Source organism: Crocodylus siamensis, chromosome 4, assembly GCF_052110815.1.
Source record: "Crocodylus siamensis isolate JL-2025a chromosome 4, ASM5211081v1, whole genome shotgun sequence".
NCBI lineage: Eukaryota > Metazoa > Chordata > Crocodylia > Crocodylidae > Crocodylus > Crocodylus siamensis.
Window position 1 is genome coordinate 103844773 of NC_143398.1, and position 23212 is coordinate 103867984.

The following is a 23212-nucleotide window of genomic DNA, read 5'->3' on the forward strand; positions in this document are numbered from 1 at the left end:
CAAGCCCCCACAGTCCAGTTTCACCATCAACGTGGCAACCGTCAATGTGGCAAAAGCAAACCTGGCATGGCATTTCTGGTTTCACCAAGCCCCCACAGTCCCGTTTCACTGGGCCCCCATAGCCCAAGGCAAAGCAGCCTGTGTGGGGCCTCCCTCCCTGTCCCCCAGCACACTGACACCAGGGAGGGGTGTCAGGTAACCAGCATATTTGGTTATCTGGCACCCCCATTCCCCATGGGTGCCAGATAACAGAGCTTTTGCTGTACTAATCTTGAGTAAATGTGCTACTTGTATTCACAGGTAGCAAATTTACTTGCAATTAGAGCCAATTACTGTGCTGTAAGCATCTGTACATGTAGACACAATCAGTTACTGCACAGTAATTAGCTCTACTGTGCAGTAGTGTCTCATGTAGGCACTCCCTGTGTGAATTCAAATGTAACAATTATATCTTGCAGAGGTTCCCAACCACCAGGCTGTGGACTGGTACTGGGTTCCAAAGGGATGGCTGCTGGGCTGCTGGCAGTCATGTGCGGGGTTAAAGTTGGGCAGTGGGGCAGCCCCAGGAGGGAAGCAGCCAGTTCCATACACCCTGTCCCACTCCCACCACCATTGCTGCGCCCAGCTGTGCCCATGCAGCAGGTACCAGGGCCTGTGCCCAGCCAGGCAGGACCCCTCAGCCCTGGCTGCAGCTGGGAGAGGGGGAATGAGGGCAGGGAAATGCCTGGGGCAGAGAGCCAGGAGGTGGCTCCACTGCTTGCTCCTAAGGAAGGCAGTGGAGCCCCTTCTTCCCAGGCAGCCCCAGCTGGGTCCCCCTAGGCAACCGCCTGTGAAGTCCCCTCCCCTGCAGGGTCCCCTGGTGCCTGCATCTGTGGTGCCACAACCCAATCAGATCCTCACAACTGCCACCACCACGTAAAATTTAATTTAAATATGTAAATTTAAATGTGAACATGCAAATTAAATTTAAATATGTTTGCCAGTCCTCAGTCAAAAAAAAAGGTTGGGACCCCTAATCTATTGGTTTCTAATTATTTTATTCTAGACCTTGATAAACCTAGTTATTCTCTAAGAAATGAATTTTCTCATTTCTGTCCAGCAAAGCATTTCTCTTGCCAAAATATAATTTTTTTGGCAGCATCTGTCATGTTCCAGTCCTGGAATCTGACCTAGGCTTGTAAATTGTGTTGTGCTGGCAAGATTTTCACCCTCTAGAGCATTGTATTGGTCTAAAGTAATACATCATATTGTTTCCCACTCTTTTTGTTAGTTTTTTTTTTTCCAAAAGAATTCTAAAACTGTAAAATTTCCTCTTCAGAACTCAGGGCAATAATACTCAAGTCTATAGGTCTTGATCTTTGCCATGGCAAGTGGCTTTCAAAACTACTACATGAAGAGTTAATGCCTTTATCACATGCTCAGTAGACTTAATGGCCTCAAAACAGCAGCTCTGCAAAGAGGGCATAGTGCAATGCAGCTATGTGTGAGGGTAAATTGTTACAAACTCTGTACTTTAGAAACAAGTTTAAGAGAAGTAGGGTTTTTTTAAGATTAAATACCGAATGTTGAGAAAAGAAATTGCTTCTGAAAGCAAATTCCAATGTAAAAAAATTGCACTGTTCAATTATGTGGCAGATTATCTAGCAAATGCAAACCAAATTAAAAATTAACACAAACCACAGATTAAATCCACATGGTGGAAAAAGTTATTTCTTTCTATGTAGACTTAGCCCGCAGTCTTTTAATTAAGGATTTACAGTGTTGATACAGTTGTACTGTTTTGTTTTGCTGCTTGTATGGATGTCTCTATTCCAAACATGATGAATTTCTATTTTGTTTCATTTTTTAAAGTCTAATCCATTCATCCTTATTACTCAGGCTAAACATGTGACTTCGTATATATACCATATACTGCTCTGCATCTAAGTGCATGTGCATTCTTATTATAACTATCCTAGGGCTTAGGAGCACAAAGCCTTTTAACAAGGAGTTGTGACTATATTCCACTGTCTTAGACTCAGAATGCAGTGGTACAAAGTAGCCGAATGCAATCTAGTGCTGTCGATTAAAAATGCTCGCTCAATTACTTGTGTATAGGGGAAAAAAATCATTCTGTATTTTCATGCATCAAAATTAGGCTACAAAGACAGTGCATCCATTCATCATAAATTTATAAATACAGATGTCTGCTCACTTTGATGGATGTAAACAAAATGCATGTTAGCCATAATATATTTATTTTATAAAACTCCTAAAACATAAAAGCAAACTTTAAGTTAGATGTTATAGGTTAAAAACATATTTAGTACATTTTCATGAAAACAGTGGTCACAAAAGCATCAAAACACAGACATTTCCTGTTGATTGATGAAGCTTCTAGTTTCCCCTGTAGAGACTGGGGGAAACTTAGAGAACCCTGAAGAACCCTGGGGCAGTGTCACAGAAGCAGCACAGAATTCTTTATCTGATCTCATGGAAAATTTACAAAACAAACAGCCCTAGTCCCCATTTTTGTACATACAAACATTTCATAAACAAACTCTCCAGCTGATCTACTGCTCCACGAGTGTCCTTTCACAGAATCTGATGAAATGAGCTAGGCTGATGAAAACAGATGCTATACATCTCCAATTTAGTAAGTCTATGAACTGCAAATCTATCCTGCCTTCACTAACAAACAAAGACATAAATACATCTTATTTTTTTATACAGAACAGTTGTGGCCAGAAGTACCCATTGGTGATATGTAGGGGGTGCAGGAGGGTGCACGTGCAACCCCTGATATCAGTCGTGCACCCCATTGGAAGTGCCAGCTCTGAAACCGAAAGTGCACTTCTGATTTCGCTGCTGGCTCAGCAATCAGCTGCTGGTGGACTCCTTCCCTCCCACCCCCATGTTGGCAATCTGGTGCCCCCCCAGACTCAGGAGGCACTAGTCACCCATGGAAGAACCTATCGTACACATTTTGGAAAATTTAATTTAGTCCTAACCTTTAGAATTGTGACAAAGATTGTTTGGAGAAAAAATAGTATTTGGAATCCAAAAAATAAGAGTTACTTTATAAAACATTATAAAACAAGGCTGTTTGGGAAGGCTGTCTAATTTTAAGGCCTACAGACCTTGCTAGTGTGTCATCTTATGTCTGATACAAACTGAGATTGCTTAGTTATTACAGCAGAAAGTCAAGAGACTTGCTTTACAGTATGCCATAGACATATTGAATGACTTGGAGAAAATCACTTAACCTTGTTCTTCTCCTGTCAGAACAGTACCATTCATCAGTAAAAGAGGAATAATAGTTTTGCTACTCTGGAAAAATACTTTGAGATATTCCAAGGAAAAAAACACAACATAAATATGAAATATTAATATGGTAATGGCTGAGTAGCTTTTGTAGATGCTCAGTCATTGGGGCATTGACTTTCATGGAATTTACTTGAGTAGGAGCTTTTCTGAATTGGGGTGCTTTTCTAAATGAAGGTCTAAATTAGGGCTGTGCAAAGCTTTGGTTGCTGATTCGATGTAAAGGAGACTTGGCCCAATTTGGTGGCCGAATCTCCAAATCTGAATCAAATTGGGAGGCCAATAAAAAGTTCCAAATCAATTCAGAAAAGATTCAGAGAGATTCAGAGATTCGGGCAGTCCTGGTTTGCCACCTCAGGGAGCTGGACCTGGGCTCTGTGCTGGTAAGTAGTGGGGGGGGGGGGCTGGAGGAGCAGGGAGGGGATGGGGGGACCCTGGCAGGCCTCACCCCCTGCCTGCTCCCTCGAGCACCCCCTAACCCTGGCCCACTCTCCCAGCCCTGTCAATGCCTGCCCGACCTGGCCCCAGCATCCCGGTACTTTAAAAAAAAAAAAAAAAAGCCCTGCACTCACTGGATGCTGCAGCAGCCATTGAGGCCTCTGGGGTCTCAAGGAAGAGCCCCCCATGCAGCTCAGGGCAGTGGGGGGTAGTGGGGATCACCCCACCCCCCACCCTGCCTGGCAGGAGCCAGTGAAAGCAGGACTTTTTTTTTTTTTTTTTTTTTTTTTTAAAGTGCTGGGACACGGAGGCTGGGCAGGGTAGCTATTGATAGAGCTAGAAGAGTGGGTGGGGGAAGGGGCGCGTTCGATTCAGAGATTTGGTGGTGGCTGAATTGAGTCAGGACAGTGATTCAAATCACCGAATCGAATCACTGTCCCCCAAATAGGCTGAATCCAAATCTGAAGTGAATATTAGCCGCTTGGCACAGGCCTAGTCTAAATATCACTCTCATCATCTTCTTCACATGAAAAAAATTAAATTACCTATGACGGCCAATGTGAAGTTTTATCTGAATATTTTGTTTAAAGTGCCCCTATTGTTTTCAGAGTCCTCTTAATAATAAGCAAGCTCTTTGTTTACTTTAGATTATTATTCATGTAATTTCTTGTTATTACTAATATGAATACTACCAGTGGAGTATCCTCTCCAGAGCAGGTATAAATACTATGATGGTTTAAACTTCTGCAGCCTGTTTATACTAGCCCTACCATCAATGCTACTGCTGGTAGAACTCAACCAATGGTAGCAGCACTAAGAAACTGGATAAAAAAAATTTCAATGATAAACAAAGTCCTACTGAATTACTTCCCTGTTCATGCATTATTTAAAGAAAAGTGGTATTAGTACAAAGCCAACTGTTTAACCATTACAATTCTGTAACCTGGCTTGCTTTCAAGAATTATCAGAAGACTTTGACTAAGCTTCATATCAGCTTGTGGTGCATGCAGAGGGACATTCACATATTTGGTAGGATAGATTAAATAGTAGCAAAAATATTCCATTAAAATTCTATTCTTTGACCTACATGATATGAAAATTCCTTGGAGCTAACAACTGACAAAAAAGGAAAGAAACCTCCAAGGAGATCAGAATATGTCAACAAAGAGAAAATCCTAGGATTGTTACATGTCCACAGGCAGCATTCCGAAGGTTGTGTAAATATAAGGAACTTTTGTATAACAGCTGGAATGAGATGTCAAATAATGTCAAAATAAAAGGAAAGAATGGTATCGGTGAGTTATATGCACTACGTCATTCAGGCATATCAGGATCAATCAGTATTTTTCAGCGACTGATAACAATATAACATTAACAGCAAAAGATTCTAGCATTCACTTGCTTAAAAGAACTTCTGCATTCCAGTCTGTTTCCTTATTTGATTTTATATGACTCTTCTTATGCATGTGACCACAGATGCATAATGTGTAGGACTACTTGCCTTTTTGACATAATTTCTTGTTTCATTTATGAAAATAAATATTCCATAAGGAATATTGACTATTGCAGAAAGAACTTAAGCACATAACTTATATCAGCTTTCATCTAGGAAAACACTAAAGCAGATACTTTACTATGGCTTATATCCAATTACTTTTAGTGAGACTTATGTATCTATTTTAATCCAACTGCATATTTCAATGCTTTGCAGATCTGCGGCTATAGGGCCCAGTCCTATAGGTCTCAGGAGGAACTCCAAGATACGATAGGGAAGCAGTGATCATGAGACTGTCTATACCATATCAGGTGTCAAAAAGCACCCAAATGAAAAATGCCCCACTCACCCACCCCTGCTCCACATGCACCAAATGCCAAAATATATCACATTGCCATGTTTGGGCTCATATCCTGGCCACACACAGTGTAACTCGGACAGTGGCTACATAACATTTTTTGGCAAGCAACAAGTGCAGAGTGGAGACGCTCCCTAGCACTGTCTGATGCAGTGTAGCCATGTCCACATCTTGTAATTCATATTACAGCCTTGTCTGTCATCAAAAATGTTATGGTTATGTTAAGGCTTATATGAACTTAAGGGGATAGCATCCCTCAAAAATGGCACTTCTGTCTGATTTTTTTTAAATAACATCTAAAATTATCGGTCCTGAAAGAGTGCCGTGTGATAGATGCATTTTAATTCCAAGCTCTCTATATAACGTTCCTTACAAATTTTTTAATGACTTTGTCCTGCCTTCCAAGTTTATTATTCAGGCAGGTAGTAAAAGGAAAAAGAGGCTTGCAAATAACTCTAACATAGCTGTAATCATATAGTTATAATAGACTTTAGAATGATATACTGACTTTCATCCAAGAATTCTGAATTTCATGATAGGAGTTGTTATTGTGTACCTGATGATGCCAGGAAAAATGGCAATTTCAAATGGGTAAACTGAAGCAATGAGGAATAAATAGTTTACACAAGGCCACAAAGTAAGCTGGGAGCAGAGTTGAAAATAGAACCCAGGGTGCCAGCCCCTTTCTCCTGTAAGTGAAAGCATGTCCAGTTCCAGTACTTACATATTAAGCACATCTTGATTTCATATGTCCAGGGCACAGAAGTAGGTCCAGTATGTTGTTAAGAGTTAGAGCAGACAGCTGGAGAGAGTCTCTTTACAAAGTGCTATATAATTAAGATCAAACTAGGAAGTAATGTATTGTATTACAGATTATTGCAGACTATACCATTATATTACTTCAGTTTCTCTTATCTATGTCTTTCACAAGAAGTGAATGAAAGGGAATGCCGTATCAAAAGTCTAAACCAAAACAGAACTGGTAAAATACAAGCATCTCGTATACAAATATAGAATGAGCCTGAACAAATTGAGATGATTTATTGATCTTTTAAATAGAGGAAACACTTGCTAGCAAAATCATTTCAATTTACTAGTTCATCTTTGGTTTGTTTAATCATGTCAAAATTAAACATTAACCTTATTAAACATCAAGAGAGATTTAAAAGTTTCAGACATGTTAAACTTTGCTTTGAATTTGACTACTTCCTTTAGAGTCTTTTAATATATAAATAAACCTTTCAGGAATGCCAATCCAGACAGACCTTGACAGAAAATAGTGGAGGCATTATGATAAGCACTACAATTAAAGAAAAATGTTTAAGAAATGTTCTCAGGCTCCTGGGTTATACAAAATGGGCTCTAGTGAAGAACTATGATGCTTCTTATTAAGTTTTATTATTCATTAACTTCTTATTAAGTTTCCATGTTCTATATTCTGTTCTACTCCTGATTCATTGGAGTTATTGGGCAAATTATGTAATTGCATCTCAGTTAACTATCTGGAGATGATACTACTTTCCAATTTTATTAAAGGGATGCTGTGAGATGCTGTTATTTGTGAGATCCTTAAAAATGGAAAGCATTATTAGTATCACTGTAATCTCATAAACAGATAAAATGATTAAGGAAAAAATGACTTTTTGATGTAGACTCCCAAATATTAAGCACCATGTTAGAAGCCTGTGATTCATCTTATTTAAGCCCTAATGCGGCAAAATACTTAAGCACTTCCTCACACATGCATCTCTATTAAGCAAAGCACATTTCAGTGGGACTCAAACACCTGTTTACTACTATTAAACACACCTTTAAAGGATTGACTAAATAAGGATGGACTTGGGCACTTTGCTAAATGAAGGCCTAACTCTTCAGACAGAAGTCAAAACTATTCTTTTGATTCTGGCTCTTGTATTCCCTCCCTTCGAACAGAAATTTGTCTTCTGGACAGAAAAGGCAAAACTTTATAATCTAAATTAAAACAAAACAACAATTTTGTTAAAACACAGTCTATATATGGGCAATTTGTTAAATGAAAAGGGCTAAATTTGACAAATACACTAGCTCTATAGGCATGTCCAGACATTCAGTGTTTTAAATGGCAAGAGAGTAACAACAAATCTGATACAGCTCCAAATACTAGATAAAGAGTTTCCATCCTATCACACTTAAATCCTAACGTCTATCAAATAATTATGCTAAGGAAATTAGACTGTCAAGTTTCAGAATCAACTCTTGATTATCCCAACGGTGAAAATAGTCTGGAAATCATTTTAATAGAAAATATATTCCTTTATTTTTGCATACTTGAAACATTTGCAGTGGTATAAACAAAGTGCATGCACATACATTCACACACACACACTCTAAAGTGTTACCATAATCTATTCCTGGGGTGGTCTCTTGTTTTGAATTTATGAAACAAGTTAGCAGAAAGTATACAGTATAAAGGTCTTTCATGAATTACAATGTACTAAGCAAGCATGTTTTTCCTTTTCCTTAATTTATAGTCCCTGGAAAAGGATGTTAAAAAAAGCCCTATGGTCTGACTTCACAAATCTCAGAGGGATACTTAGTTCTTAACTGGCAGTATTGCTGGCTAAAACATTAGACATATTTTATCACTAGAAGAATGATAAAGAGTGATGTCTTTTATGGATGCATTATGGCCTTGGGGTTTTTTGTGATTATTTATTTTAATCATTGGTGCAATACAAACTGTTTTTTTCCCAAATTAAGAACTTCAGAAGGTTTTTAAGGATGCAACTCTAAAACTTACTGTAAGAGTACAAGTAGTAAATATGTCCAATAAGAAACTAAGTTTATCATCCTTGTGCTACTCTTACTCTTCATCTACCCTGAGTCCCCTCCTAAAACCTATCCTCCTGTAAAGATCTGCTAATTATGAATTTTTGGCTTGGTGGCCAGGCACTTGGTCTTGGATACTGACCTGTTTGGTTTGGGGTTATTTTAACTTTTTACTATTTTTTTACCATTTAAAAAAATTAAGTTAATTTCAGAATGAAAACGTGAAATATGCCATTTTGAAAATGTCAGAGCAGAAGACTTCAACTTTGCTTAAGTTTCTTCTCGCTTTGTGAACCAAAACTATCTGCCAAATTTGATTCAATATCACAGATAGCTCCAGTCAGCCAGAAAAATTCATTTTGTGGTGAATTTGTATTCACCAACAAAAAATCTCCAATCTCTAGTCTCTTGACAGTCCAAATTTAGTTTTTGCGGGGCGTAGTAAGACCTCCAGGCCAGCAAACAGACCACAACCATCTCCTGTTCCATAGCCACCACCTGGCCCAAGAAATCAGAAAGGACAGGATGAAGAAAGAGCTGGATCAAAGGGAGGAGAAACGGAGGTGGTTGGTATGGCAATTTCAGTTTTATTGCTGAATAATGTTAGTGTTGGCCACAGCTGGTTGAATACAGCAAAACATTTTCTGTGAATAGTCATTTGATTTATTAAACTAATTTATTTCTTCTGGACCATTTTCCCTTTTGTGTTCACTTTGGATAAATATCATTTTTTCAAATGTACTGCAGAAACTTTGTCTCCTTCACAGAGCACATTCTTACTATGACTGCTCAGCAAATATAGTACACAATACTCAGATAACAGTATGCAATAGTAGCCCCACTTCACTCCCAGCACAGTAATTATATGGTGCTTTTTGCCTGATTCACCAGTTCCTTAATACTTTCTGCTTTTACTGTACTTTCCAGATTACTGCTTACTTCACCTTAGTGCTTCCTGCCCTTTTTTAAAATTAACCCGCATCTTAGAGTTTGTATGAGTTCACTATATTCCCCTGTGCCCAGGTGTTGAGTTTAGCCTTACATACAGGCTCAGTGCAGTCCCCTCTCATTTATGATATTAAGAGATAGTTGCTGAATGGTGGGATCATTATCTAGAAAAAAAATACCACACATGCACAATCTATGATCTTTAAATACTGCTTAACTCTGCCAACTAAGAACCAATTTTCATCCAATGCTGAAAGGTACCCCTCCACTGTAAAGATTACCTATTTGCTAAACTACTTAATGCTCACCTTCTATGGTGCTAGAATAGGGTTCTTTTTAAAAGCTCTAAACAACTCGCTTACAATAGCTTAAGTTAGGTTTTTGTTCAAGCATTAAAAACGTCACCTATTGGCACAGACTAAGACTGGACATCCCCGGGGATAGGTTTCAAAGAGTTATGAGTAAATGAAGAAATGATCTTAGAATGGGACCAAACAGGCAGTCAGCGCAGCTCCCAACAGAATTCCCAGTGTAATAATGCAGTCTATCAGCTGAGTGCTAGTAGGGCTTGTACATTTGCTTTGTAATAATACAATTCTTCCATTTGTTTTTTACGTAGGTAAGCCAACAGGGTATGGATCCAGCAGTAGACGATTACACCACAAGGGGATAGTGGATGAATGCTGCTTCCAGAGCTGTGACCTGAGGAGGCTGGAGATGTACTGTGCCCCTATCAAGCCACCTAAATCTGCGCGCTCTGTACGTGCTCAGCGCCACACTGATATGCCAAAAGCACAAAAGGTAGGGCAGGCTGTGAAAAGTGCCCCTACTTATTTTAGAGTAGCAGAATTTAGGCAAGTCTAGTCATGCATCAAACAGGAGGTATGTTCTACCTGCTTGCTAATGCACCTATAGCACATAGTTACACTTACAATAATGCCTGTCAAAGGGCTGCTCACTTCCTTAAATCAGCAATGGAACATGAAATATTCATGTCCATCTCATCCTTTTGATTGCTGATCAAAAATAGTGACTGGCTAGTCTTGTTCTACCCATTATGAGTTTTTAACCTCATTCCACAACTTATTGGATAGGTACACACAGTCAAGCATCACTCCTGGTGGCATTAAATGCCATTTCAAAAGAAAAAATACATACTGAATGGTCATGAACTCCTCCCCTCCATAGTGACCACCACGGAAAAAAGAAATTATATTTCTGCTCTCCATAATCTGTAAATTAACAGATGGCTTTTGTTCTCAGAGCCATTAGTCTAACATTTTTATAGCAGAAATTACTATTTAAAAAAAATTGTACAAAAATATCAACATTGTCATTTTGTTTTGATGAATAATTTAGTAGTAATAGTATGAATAGCAGCAGAAGTAACATTTACTATACACTAGCACTTGGAATGACTGTGGTTCTTGTTACTATATTTTCTTGCATACAACATGCACCTTCTCCTCCATAATCAGCCCTTCAGAACTGGGGTGTATGTATTAAGCAGAAGAGCTGATTTTCTTCTCAGGATAAAATACCCTGTTTTGACTCCTGTTGAACAGTGCAGCAGCTCTGGATGAGTATTCAGGCAGCTGAAGGAGTCAATTGACTTAATGGCTCATTGGCACACAAGTGAACATGCAGGGTGCTGCATTGCTTGCAGCTACAAAAAGCCAACAGTATTCTGTCACTTGCAAATCAAGGGAAATGATTCTTTCATTGCAAAGTCCTCACCTGGAGTACTGTGGCCTGGTTTGTGTCCCACACTTCAAAAAAGATGTGGGCAGTTTCAAAATATTCCTGCAAAGAAAAGCAAAAATTCAGCGACCTGGGAGGCAAAATTTATGAGGAAAGGCTGAAAGAACTAGAGTTATTTAGTCAGGAAGAGAGAAGACTAGGGAGTGGATTTGATAACAGTCTTCAAATACCTGAAGGGTGATCACAGAGAGGATGTTGACGGGCCTTTCTTTGTGGTGGTAGGGAACAAGACTTGGAGCAATCGCCTCAAGCTGCAGCACAGGAAGTTTAGGTTGGCAATGAAGAGAAACTTACTGACTATCAGGGTGGTCAAGCATTGGAACAGGCTACCTCAAAAAGTTCTGGAGTCTCCATCCTTGGAAGTTTTCAAGAGCAGATTGCACAAACACTTGGCTGGGATAGTTTAGTCAGAGATGATCCTACCTTGAGCAAGAAACTGGACTAGAGAATAGATAACTTCATGGGGTCCCTTCCAGCCCTATTTTCCTATGATCCTATGCAGTATAAATGCTGTGGGGTCATAAATGTAATTAAGACAGCATTGTTTGAAAAGGAAACTAAGTTAATAAACAGAAGAATTTATTATTAAAAGACTATGAATCTGAATATTTAACTTGAAAAGCACTTTTATATGGCTTTAAATAAAAATGACAGATAGTGGAGTCTACATTTAAGAAAGGCCATTTTTAGGAACCACTTCAACTAATGTAATCTGTATTTTCATTGTTCCTTGCCTGGAATAACTTTTCCAAAATTGTGGTGCCTGGGGAAAATGTAATTGAAGCATGAATTCTAGCTCTTACAAATTCAAAGTTGGAATGCCAAAATAAATAGAAATGTGGGATATTTCAAAGCTCATGCTGCTTCCAGGATTTCAGACTCCAAGTCCGTCAATCCTTGATCTTTCATGAGTACCATATTTACTTGATTGTAAGAAGAGGTTCCCCCCACCCCATTTAACATGGGGGAAAAGCACCTCTCATCTGAGAACTGTGTAGGAAGGCAGCAGCAGGGGGCAGGTGGCTGCTCTGGCTTGAGGTCAGAGTCATCGCTGCAGCTGCTGCCTGCCTCCCACCCACCTCTGCTGCCTCCATACCCCACTATCGTCCCCCTGCAGCCTCTTCTCTCCACCTTCTCCCACCAAACAGCCTCTGCTCCCCTGCCTGCCCATCTTCCTCCCCACTTTATTTTTCCTCTGTGCTGGCAGGCAACGTGAATGCTGCAGCCTGGGGCACTTAGCACAGCCACAGCCTGGGCCCAAAACAGTGGGGTGCAGCCTACACAGCTGCTACAGGGGCTGGGCTGGGGCCATGCTCAGTGTCTCAGGCTAGAATGGGAACAGAGCCTGCCAACGGTAGCTGGACATAAGGAAGAACTTCTTTACAGTCCGAGCTCCCAAGGCCTGGAACAGACTGCCACCCGAGGAGGTGCAAGCACCCATTCTGGATTCCTTTAAGAGTCAATTGGATGTTTATCTTGCTGGAATCCTGTGACCCCAGCTGACTTCCTGCCCCTGGGGCAGGGGGCTGGACTGGATGATCTTCCAAGGTCCCTTCCATCCCTAATGTCTATAAAAACTATGAAATCTATGAAACATGGAGAAGAGGCTGGGGGGGTAGGGAAAAAGCAGAGGTTAGGCAAGAGTAGGGAGCAGAGGCTGAGGGAAAGAAGGAGAGCAGAGGCTAGAGTAAAACAGAGAACAGAGGTAGCAGGCACAAGCAGAGGGCAAGCTGCTTGACCTCCCTATACTACTTGCCTCCCCACTGCCTGTACCCCTGCAGCAGTGAGAAGGATGAGTTAAAGAGGACCCTTTAATAATTAGATTCTATACATGGAAAATTATAACAAATTTATAAATTTCCCATATATAGAATCTAATTATTGGGAATAGTCTTAAATTTGGGGTTGTCTTAGACTTGAGTAAATATGGTATTAAATTTACTTTAGAATTAAAAACTTCAAAATGAAACTTGAAGAACCTTCAGGATTTATACAGCATGCATAGTGAATAAAAGAAAATGGGTCAAATAATAGGTATTTTTGTAATTTAATAAACTTCCTATTTTTTAAAGTCAACTGTTGGGAGTGCAAGATAAACAGATACGTTTAGGTCCTATTCTTCAATGTATATTGTAGCTTAATACATTTATCTAATCCCTGGAGTTGATCTGGAAATCTCATGTGAATGTATGAAATTAATTACATTAAATGGGAAATTTTTTTTAAGTTACATACTCTTATTTAATCTACTTCACACTTTCCCCTTTTACAGTTTACAATAAGTCTGTTCTAAAGCCACGGAAACCAATGAGTCCTTTCAGTGATTTTAGTGGGTGTGGGATCTGGCTTTCTGAATCAGAGCCTGCAGCCATTAATTAGGCCCTGAGTTTGCAAGTGGATCCTGTGACTGCAGGCTCTGTGTGGGTATATAATTCCACCCATTCAGAAGAACTTCAAGAATGGGCCTTAGTGCTGGCATAGTTCTGACTCAAGTGTATTTCATCTGGAAGTCAAAGAGAGGTTTGCCTATAAGAAAGCAAGTAAGAAATTTGAAGCTCTGATCCCACATTTACACACCTACATAAAAATATATAACAATATATAAGGATATTGTTGAAGATTTATTGTGGCTGGTGCCAACATTTATCAGTCAACATCAGAATGTATCATTAAGCACAGGATACTAAGATTACATGAGTTATAAGGCTCCAAGATTCAATAACATATGTGCACATCACTGAAAATCAAACTCAGAAGCAATTTTTGTGGAAAAGATTGCTTTTCTTTCTGAGGAAAAGATCATCTTGTCTAAATGACAAATGTCTAAACAAAATCTAACAATCTTAGGCAATACTTAAATGTTTCTATTCTTTTTTTAATACAGTACTGAAGACTGAAATTATTTTACTAGAAGTAGGTCATCACCACCATTACAGAGTGACTTTAAGCCAATCAAAACATAGCAGTGGTTATTCTAAACAATGAAAGCAAGTGCATTGGAGATATTTAAAACCCCTGTAATTGTTTAGTGATAAGGTCACTGGAAAGTCTTGTAAATATTTAGTGACTCTGATATGATGAGCCAATTCCAAACCATATTTGACATGGAAATACCATATTTATTTATTATTAACTTACAGATACATTAGAGTATATATTGCAGTAGTGGCTTTCTCTGATTTGATAAGAGTTTTCGAAGCAGCGAAGGTCTGTTGGGTCCAGGGGATCATTGCAACTCATAGTGCTTCCTGCAAAGTGCTATGAGTTGCAACAGAGAACACATCTTCTGTTCTGTCTGTGCCCTCTATCCTTAGTTATACCTATTTAGAGCTCATGGGAATTTGGCTCAGCATTCATCAGATAGAAGGTACCAGGCGTCAACTCTGCCTCACGTTTGGCATAAATTGATTAATCATGAATAACAACAGAAAACAAACTCAAGAAACTATTGTAAAAAAAATTTGTTTTAGTAAAATAATAAATACAATTAAAGCCAAAAGTATGTGATCTCAGTGCATTTTATGCATATCATGTGTTTCAGTAATTACCAAACAAACCACATTCCTAATTTCTCCTCCTTCCATGGAGAAGAAAAAATGTCAGATGCAAGTCTGAAGGTTTAAGCACTCAGACAAATACTATTTTGTACTTCTGTGGTGCCTTTCACCAAAGCTGTTAAAAATCTTTACATATATGGTTTTAAGTAATTAAGCCTCATAACAATGGTGTGATACGGGTAGCAGTCCAAGTTTGGAGGCCACCCCTCCATATTTAATTTTGAGTTCTAACATGAGTTTTAAATAAAGCATAAAACTAGTTGGTCACCAAATGTGAATTTGGTAGGTCCCTCAAATTTTAATCAAGCTTTTACTTGGTTTCTTTTCAAAATGTTCTAGTGGGAAGAGTTTGAATTTATGGTTTGGCTGAACTTCTGTGACAATCTTCCTTTTCATTAAATCTCTTAACAGAACATTGTCTATATACAACTTGGTTGAGTGGTGGATCCTGAGTAGATCTGGTGCCAGGGAAGCATTTGTTTTTTGTTTTGCTTAATCTTGTGGTAAGGATGATTTTTTAAGTGTTGAAGTGAAAGTTTATTTACTTTACACAGAACCCTGATTAGTGAGGGGTAAAAGCAAGGTAGAGATGCCCCTGACAGATTAACTGCTACTTCTCTCTCCTAATGAGGACTAGGTACATACAAACTAATTAACTGTGGGTAGACACACACAAACCAATTGATTGGTGGAGGTGAGGCGCATTTAAAAATCTATAGCTTTTTATTGTCTTAATCCTATATTGGAGAAAGCACATAAGGCTTCATGCAAAGCTGCCAACATATTAAACATTCCCTGTTAGCAGCCACATTTTTACCCCTGCAGGCACTTGCTCCCTCATAAGCTCGCTGCTCCCTCTTGAGCATTACAATAATCTGAAATTAAAACACAAAAACCTTGCTTGGCCATTTTTAGAGCTACTATACACATATACACACACATAAGCATAAATCTACATGCATGTGTTCACATATACATGCACACACACCATGATTGAAACCCACAAAAGCAACAAAATGAAAACTTAAGCCAGCTAACAATACCCTTCACCTTTTAAGCACACACATCACTATTGCCCCAACTACTGGACACCACAGATCACAATATGAAACTTTAACCTCCTAGGAATGCCACTCTTCTATCAGTTAATTGCCTTTACGTAAATAATACTTTACCATATTACCCTCTCTTTATACAATTGTTTACATTAATGTAAAATAATTTGATAAAGTGATGTTTACACCAGAGCAAGACAGTATTGTTGCAAGTCAGACAGATTCCTTACAAAGATTTAGGTACCTAGGTTCACTTACACACCTAAGAGTTGGTATAGGAGCTGTCCCCAAGAAATTAAACTGTCACACATGAGAGCCTTATAGGTTTTTTCCTAGAAAAAGCCTATTCCAGTGTTAAAGCTTCAGGTTCAACTGCAGCTTTGACCAGTAGTTTGAATGCTTAGATAATATACAAGTTTAACCAGATAACTGTTAGACAAACATGTACACTAACATAAACTCACAGATTTATAGGTATTTTATCTTGACTTAAGCAAAGAAGAAAAAACAGCTACAAAAATAGCTCCACCTTAATTTATTTGGGCACATGTATATTAACCAGAATAATTATTGTTGCTGCATTCTTACCAGCATATGAAAGTAGCAAATTCTGCTCTGAGAGGTATAAATCCAGTGTGACCCTCTGTAACCAATAGGATCAAGCTTACGCCAGTGTGAAAGAGTGGAATTTGACCTCATTGATTAAAATATTACATAAAATACACACAGGGTTATTTGACAGATTACTGTGATGATAGCATAAGTTGTTTCATATCAAATTGTAAACTCCAAAAGATTTCTGGGCAAGGTATGCTGTTATTGCTAAGGAAAAGTTATAAATGTTAATTGTTATTGGAACTGAACAGGTTGTATAGAATCACCTTTCCAAAGAACCTATTTTATTTCACTGCAAATGCAATTGTTCTCACAATCATATGGAGTTAAGATTGTCCTCTTTGGATGGGTGAAGAATTTGACAGATGTCAACCTATCCTTAAATTATACCCCATCACAATTTAAACTACTTTAAAATTAGTTACACTATATCCTCCATCACAAGTTAAACTATTAATTTGATTAACAGATTGTTTTCATGGTTCCATTTTAAGGTGCATTCTTGGCCTTTGAGTACATAATATTATATTTTTGCATCAGGTACTTAATATATCTATATGCTACAAAATAGTATTTTTTCATATTGTTACTCTAAAGTTTTATTTTTAGAAATTATGAAAAGGTATTTTCAAAATTTATTAAAATAGATCTGTTACTCTATATATTTAGTATTTTCAATAGATAAAATGGGTAAAATCCATATCAATGGAGATTTTAATATGTCCAAATTTATTCTAATATGTACAAATTTGTTAAGGATGAAATTCATCCTATTACAGAGAATTAGTATAAAAATATGCATGACTTACATTCCACATAGCTATTATTGACCTTTTGTTGGCCCAAACATGAACATATTTAGCCATCAGTGTAAAAACATCCAATGACTTGAAGGGCAGTCCCCAGTATAGTCATATTAACATAACAAAAGAACTATCTATTGCACTATCATAACAAATTATAATTAACCCATCTAATTTTAATTGTACCTCAACAGACCTGCATGGTTTTATTTCATATATCAATTATGCTTATCCAAAAAAAAAAAAACCCTAACATTATTTCTTGTACACTTGCAAATTGTTTCATTCTGCTGAAAGCTATTAATTTAAATTCTTAGCAATACGAAAAGGAGAGTTAATTAAAGTCTATTAAATATGTTTTATTTGTCTAGCCAGAACTACTGAAAGATAGGAAGTTGTTTTCTATCTAATGAAAAGCCTTCATATCAAAATTTATCTAAACTGAATGTAGTTATCAATGAACATGTTCATGTGAATTATTAGAAAGGACATCACCAGTGTGATGCAGTGGTGGGCAAAGCTAACCAAACTCTGGCATGCATCTCAGGCAAAACCAGGGAAGTCATCCTCCCACTTTACTTGGCCCTGGTGAGACTGCAGCTGGAGTACTGCATTCAGTATTGGGCCCCCCACTTAAGGAAGGACGTGGAGAAGCTTGAGAGAATCCAAAGGAGAGCCACTTGTATGACCCAAGGCCTGGAGGGAAGGCAGTACGAGGAGAGGCTGTGGGACTTGGAACTCTTCAGTCTGGAGAAGAGAAGGCTCAAGGGGAACGTGGTGGCAGCCTACAACTTCATAAGAGGGGTACGTCAGGACCTGGGAGAACATCTGTTCACCAGACCTCCCCAAGGGATAACAAGGTCTAACGACCTTAAACTCCAGGAAGGGCAAGTTAGACTAGATATTAGAAAAAAGTTCTTTACAGCATGTGTCCAGGGTCTGGAACAAACTCCCGCCAGAGGTGGTACAAGCACCTACTCTGGATTCCTTAAAAAAACAGCTGGATTTATTTCTTGCTGGGGTCACTTGATTCCAGCTGACTTCCCACCTATGGCAAGAGATCCCACTGATCTCTTGAGGTCCATTCCAGTCCCTAATGTCTATGAAATGTATGTCTATGAAATCTATGAAACCTAATCATAAGGCAACATGTGTGATGCCAAGAAAGGAAGAAATTCCTGTAGTTTCATAATTAGCAAAAAGAAAAGCATGAAACCTAAGGTGTGCTTTAGACCATGACACTCTTTTCATTACAAAGTATAAGAAAAATTAGTGCACTGATTTTTCAGGTAACATCTCATTCTGTGAAGAGAAAATGTCACCTTAAAAGGCTCCCATAAAACATGCTGGGAGCATCTCTCCAATAGAGAGAGAATAACATGTGCATGGATCCCTGGATGGACTGTGACAAAGGCAAGATCTCCAGCCAGGAGGGGGAAGGGGACCTGCTTCTTAAATTCACCTGGCCTCAAGAGGACCTGCCAGTGAGTCCATCTGACATACTGATAGGCTCTCCCAATCAACTTTCAATCCCATGGCAACAGTTCTGGCTGCTCAAAAGCTATCCAGGATGGCAACAGCTGATCAGCCCTGAACACAGCCATTCAGTCACCAATTAGCCATTGCCAGCAACACTCTCTAAGGCAACTGATGTGTCTCTAGGCAAAGTACGGCCTCTCACAGTTTAAAACAATGGTTCTCAACTAGGGTGGTATCACACTCAGGGTGCCAAAGACTTCCCCACAATGTTAGCACTATTAGGTATACAGACATGATTCACCAGATAAACGTAGAGATTTCAAATAGGAATCCATATAGTGTTAAAAACCTTCTGACCTGGTGCAGACTTTTCAAGTTCTAACAGAAGAATTGTTCTATTATTTTTCTGTAGTCAAAAAACAACTGAAAACTAAGGGCGTGCATTTTCTGAGGGGTGCATTGAGTCTGAAAAGATTGAAAACCACTGGTTTAGAACTCTAAGACTTTGTCACAATTGTTTGTCCAAGGAAGCATTCTCATGGCTAACTTTCAGGACAAGCAAAGAACGTGACTGCTTGAAGTCACACATACCAGACAAGTTCTGTCACTGAAGCCAATCTTATCTTCCTAATAGGCATCTGGACTAAAGGGGGAGCCAAGAATTCATTTCCTTCTTTCTCTACCAAAAGGCCCAGAGAAGTAGAAAGTTCTACATGCTCCTTGCTGATATAAACCTAAACATGCCTTGTGCTTGTTTTGGCCTTCCATGCTAATATACACATACACAAAGTAGCACAAATGACCTTCAAAAAGTTCAAACTTATAGTTCGCTCACAAGAACGGGTGTTATCTGAAATCCATCCAAACTTCTTCTATGCTTTAGGGCCTTGAGCCAAAATAAAAATGTGGAATTTAATATATTTTATGTTAAGAAAAAAAAAAAGAGGAGAAGAGAAGTGGAGATTAAATTACTTTTCATTTATTTCTGAAAGACTGGAAGTATCTATGCTGACTGGCACGTTAACAATTCATAGATACATCTGCAGGCCAAAATATGTGCAGCAGCACCAATTGTACCTTCTGTTACACCCAAACCACAGCACCAAAATCATTGTGGGAGGCAGTAGTATGGCAGACAACAGAATATGGTCTGTTTACTTTAAAAAGTCTATTTTTGCCCATTTCCCACTTTTCAGTCTTGATATTTTGTCACTGACCACATTGCCCACAGAACTAAAATGCTTTTCAAAATAGACCCTAGTGGGTTTGTAGCTAAGATATGGTGTGTGTTACTACAAACATTGGGTTTTTCTTTTATTACCAGTAAAACAAATGCCAGATTTAAATGGTCATTCTGAAAAGCTTAAAAGAAGACAATTCCCAATCCCCTTTGTCTGTTACAGTTAAATGAACCTTAGGATCAGAAAGATAATCATCTCCCCTATGTTAATGCTCGTTTCTTGTGAAAGAAATATCTGCTGAAGACAAATCACATTTTGCATTTACACCTGTGAAACCTGATTGGCATAAGTAGAGTCAAGGATCTGACAATGAAAACATTGCCACCTTTCCTTGGACAATTCAAAGCTGCCCATTGTAGTTATCCCCATCTGTAATTCCCAACTGGAGGTGTCTGTTACAGAAACAAACACTGGAGCTACTTCATACATAGGAGCTTTATTTTTAAATATTTCAGACAGTTTTTCAAAGTTGGAAAAGAGATAAGCAGTTTTTGTCAGTGTAAATATGCATCTCTGAGCCCGATTCAAAGATTCTTGAAGTCAATAGAAAGATTCACATTAACAAAACCAGGTTCTTTCTATAGTAAACTCCTGCATATTTCTTCTATTTATTGTATTTATTTCCAAAAAAGAGAATGAGGGGGTATTTTTTTGTTTGATGTCCAGTTAAAGAACTCAATTATATTACGGTGCAGAATTTCTACATTTAGAAAATATGACCTACTTTGGTCAGGATGAAAAGAATGACAACTCCAGTTTACTGTGAATGGTATATTTAATGATTACTGATCTCTGCTCAAGAATTCATCAAATCAAATTGTACATAGACTTCCATCTATTTTTTAGATCTTCTCTAAGATGTAGATAAAGAGGCTTGAGGGAATTTTTTTTAGCTGGATCAAATGAAAGGTAGTATAAAAGCCTTTGGAAATCTATAAAAGTAGTTGCATATTTTCTGTACTCTGCATAATGCAGTTGTGACATGTTCTTCGATACTGAGAAACATCTGCATGATTGAATTTAAGAAATGAGTGACCCAATAGACATAAGTAAGACCAGGCTCCCTGAGTACCATACTTTGGTTTTATGACTATCCTTGTCAACATATAGAAGTGACATATGAGACCCTAGATCATCCAGATTTATCATCCTGATTTTGAATGGCCTCAACTATGTCTGTTTGTAAGGGAATTTGCAACTTGGGGCAAAGCCATTTTTCTAGTGTGCGCTGCTGCTACAGTCAGTGCCTCTTCTTTCCTGCAGTGACCAAAGTAACAAATAGAAGTAGTACTAGGCATACTATTAAATATTCTCTCCAATATTTATGCCTCATCTTGTATGCTACAAGCAATGCCTCATTTTGCCACTTGGCCACATATCGGAGCTAAAGCATATGACTTTGCCCCTGTTCCATTTAAGCACATATTTTACTTTACTGATTGATAAGGCATCAAAAATTCAAAGGACAGGAATAGCAGAGAAGACTTATTTGTTCATAATGGAATTGCAATATCTATTATAGATCTAGTAGCTTTTGGAAGCCAATTTTCTTAAATTTTGACTACTTTCTATATTATATTGTGCATAGATTAAAATATATTGTATGTAATAACTTGTCTTTTGCTGTCCTCTGGCAAATTCTTCTAAAATATAGTGCAGCTTTGGAGCAGCAATGATAATGCTAAGTTTTTATTCCACTGCCATCATAGAAGTTCAGGAGTTGATGATGCAAGCAGAGGTGGATTAGGACAAGATGTGTGGACCTTTAAGTGGCCTGGTGCAGACATGAATCAGTGGAGACATCTACACGAGATACTTACTGTGGCATTGCCTAATTAGTTTCACAGTAAAGTGTCAGTGTCTACATGTGCAGAGCTATTAGGCTGGGGTAAACTAATTAACTCAACCATAATTATAGGCAATCCTCAGACTCACAACACAAATGGTTCATGAAAACTGCATCTTAAGACTAAACATTGCAACTCAGAACTGATTTTCTCACAGGAAACAATGTTATAAATGGGGAATTGGTTCCTGAACCAAGGCCAAATACCCTATTCTCACCAAAAGTAACCCAGAATTTTGTACTTAATAAATTATATATGAATAATGTAGCTACATAATATATTTATATTGTAAACAGCTATCATTTGGAAGGACTTCTTTGAGGTGACTTTGCTGGACTTTTTGAAGGGCTCTTGGTTGGACTTTTTGAAGGGTTCTTGGCTGGAGTCATCTCAGGAGTCTTGGCTGCAGGTTTTTCTGGAGTCTTGTCTGCTTTCTTAAAGAAAGTGTCCAAGGAAGTTTGGACAGATGTCCTCCAGGGAAATGAGCAACACAGCGAACTTGTTTGCTGGCTTGGCATCGCATCGGACCAAGAGTCATAAAGTTGAAACTGATGTCAGAAAGTCAAAACAGGGTGTCAATTTATATATGTTGTAAGTGCTTTTCACTGCAACTAGAAATGTTGTAAGTCAAGGGCTGCCTGTAGTATTGCCCGATACAAGTACTATCCTATAGTGGAGTTATTTGCTGCACCACAGTGCATGTATAGATGGTGATCAGGCTGGTTGGGGAACAAGGGTGATACACTGTGGGACCTCCTCCAGGTAGCCTCTTACTGTAGCACCCCCCAGTCCTCCTGCTGGCTATGGCTGTGCTGCCTTGGCTCAACATGTTGCAGTCCTGAATGTACATGTAAACTCTGTGCTGAGGAGCAATAAACTCCAGCATGAACCATGCCAGAATTTGTTGCATCATGCTGATTTCATGTGTAAATGCCCTTAGTAAGAACCGAAGGGCTCATCTGCAGTAGGTGCATTACAAGTAAAGCCTAAGGAATCATATGGAAGAAGGTTGAGATAGGTAGAAAGATTAATTTTAGCAAGGCTGGGTAAGAAAAATCAAGAAAACTAAAAAGGTCATGTAAAGTTATAATGAATTCATATTTTGTATATATTTATACACCTATATATACACAAGGCATATTAGAGCAGCTATTCAGCAATGGCTTACTAAGTAATAACTGATAAAAAGAAAACCATATAGAAATTCTTTTGGGCTGATCAAGTGGTCTCTAGATTGCTAGGTTATCCACATTATAGTTGCACTTCAGGGTCAACGTATGATATAGATCATCAGGGGAATGATTAAAAAGTTGACATCGACAAGAGGTTTTAAGCATCTTCAGACAAAAAGCAGTGATGAAAGAAACTGCAAGACTAAGAAGTGTAGGATTAAGGAGGAGAAGACAGTATTACTACAACAAAGAAAGAAATTCTTAATGTTGAATAATCTAGAATTCACTAACTTGTCTTGCAGTCAACATTGGTGATGCTGCTTAGTTTGGCT

At 38.4% G+C, this 23212-nt stretch overlaps 1 protein-coding gene across 1 annotated transcript in view; it reads left to right on the top strand.

The window, feature by feature from the left end:
• Nucleotides 1-23212, top strand: part of IGF1 (insulin like growth factor 1) — a 91005-nt gene that overhangs the window by 58197 nt on the left and 9596 nt on the right. Inside the window, exon 3 of the mRNA XM_090043231.1 lies at nt 9970-10151. Within this exon, the coding sequence (XP_089899357.1) occupies nt 9970-10151 (182 nt within the window). The remainder of the gene's footprint in view (nt 1-9969; nt 10152-23212) is intronic.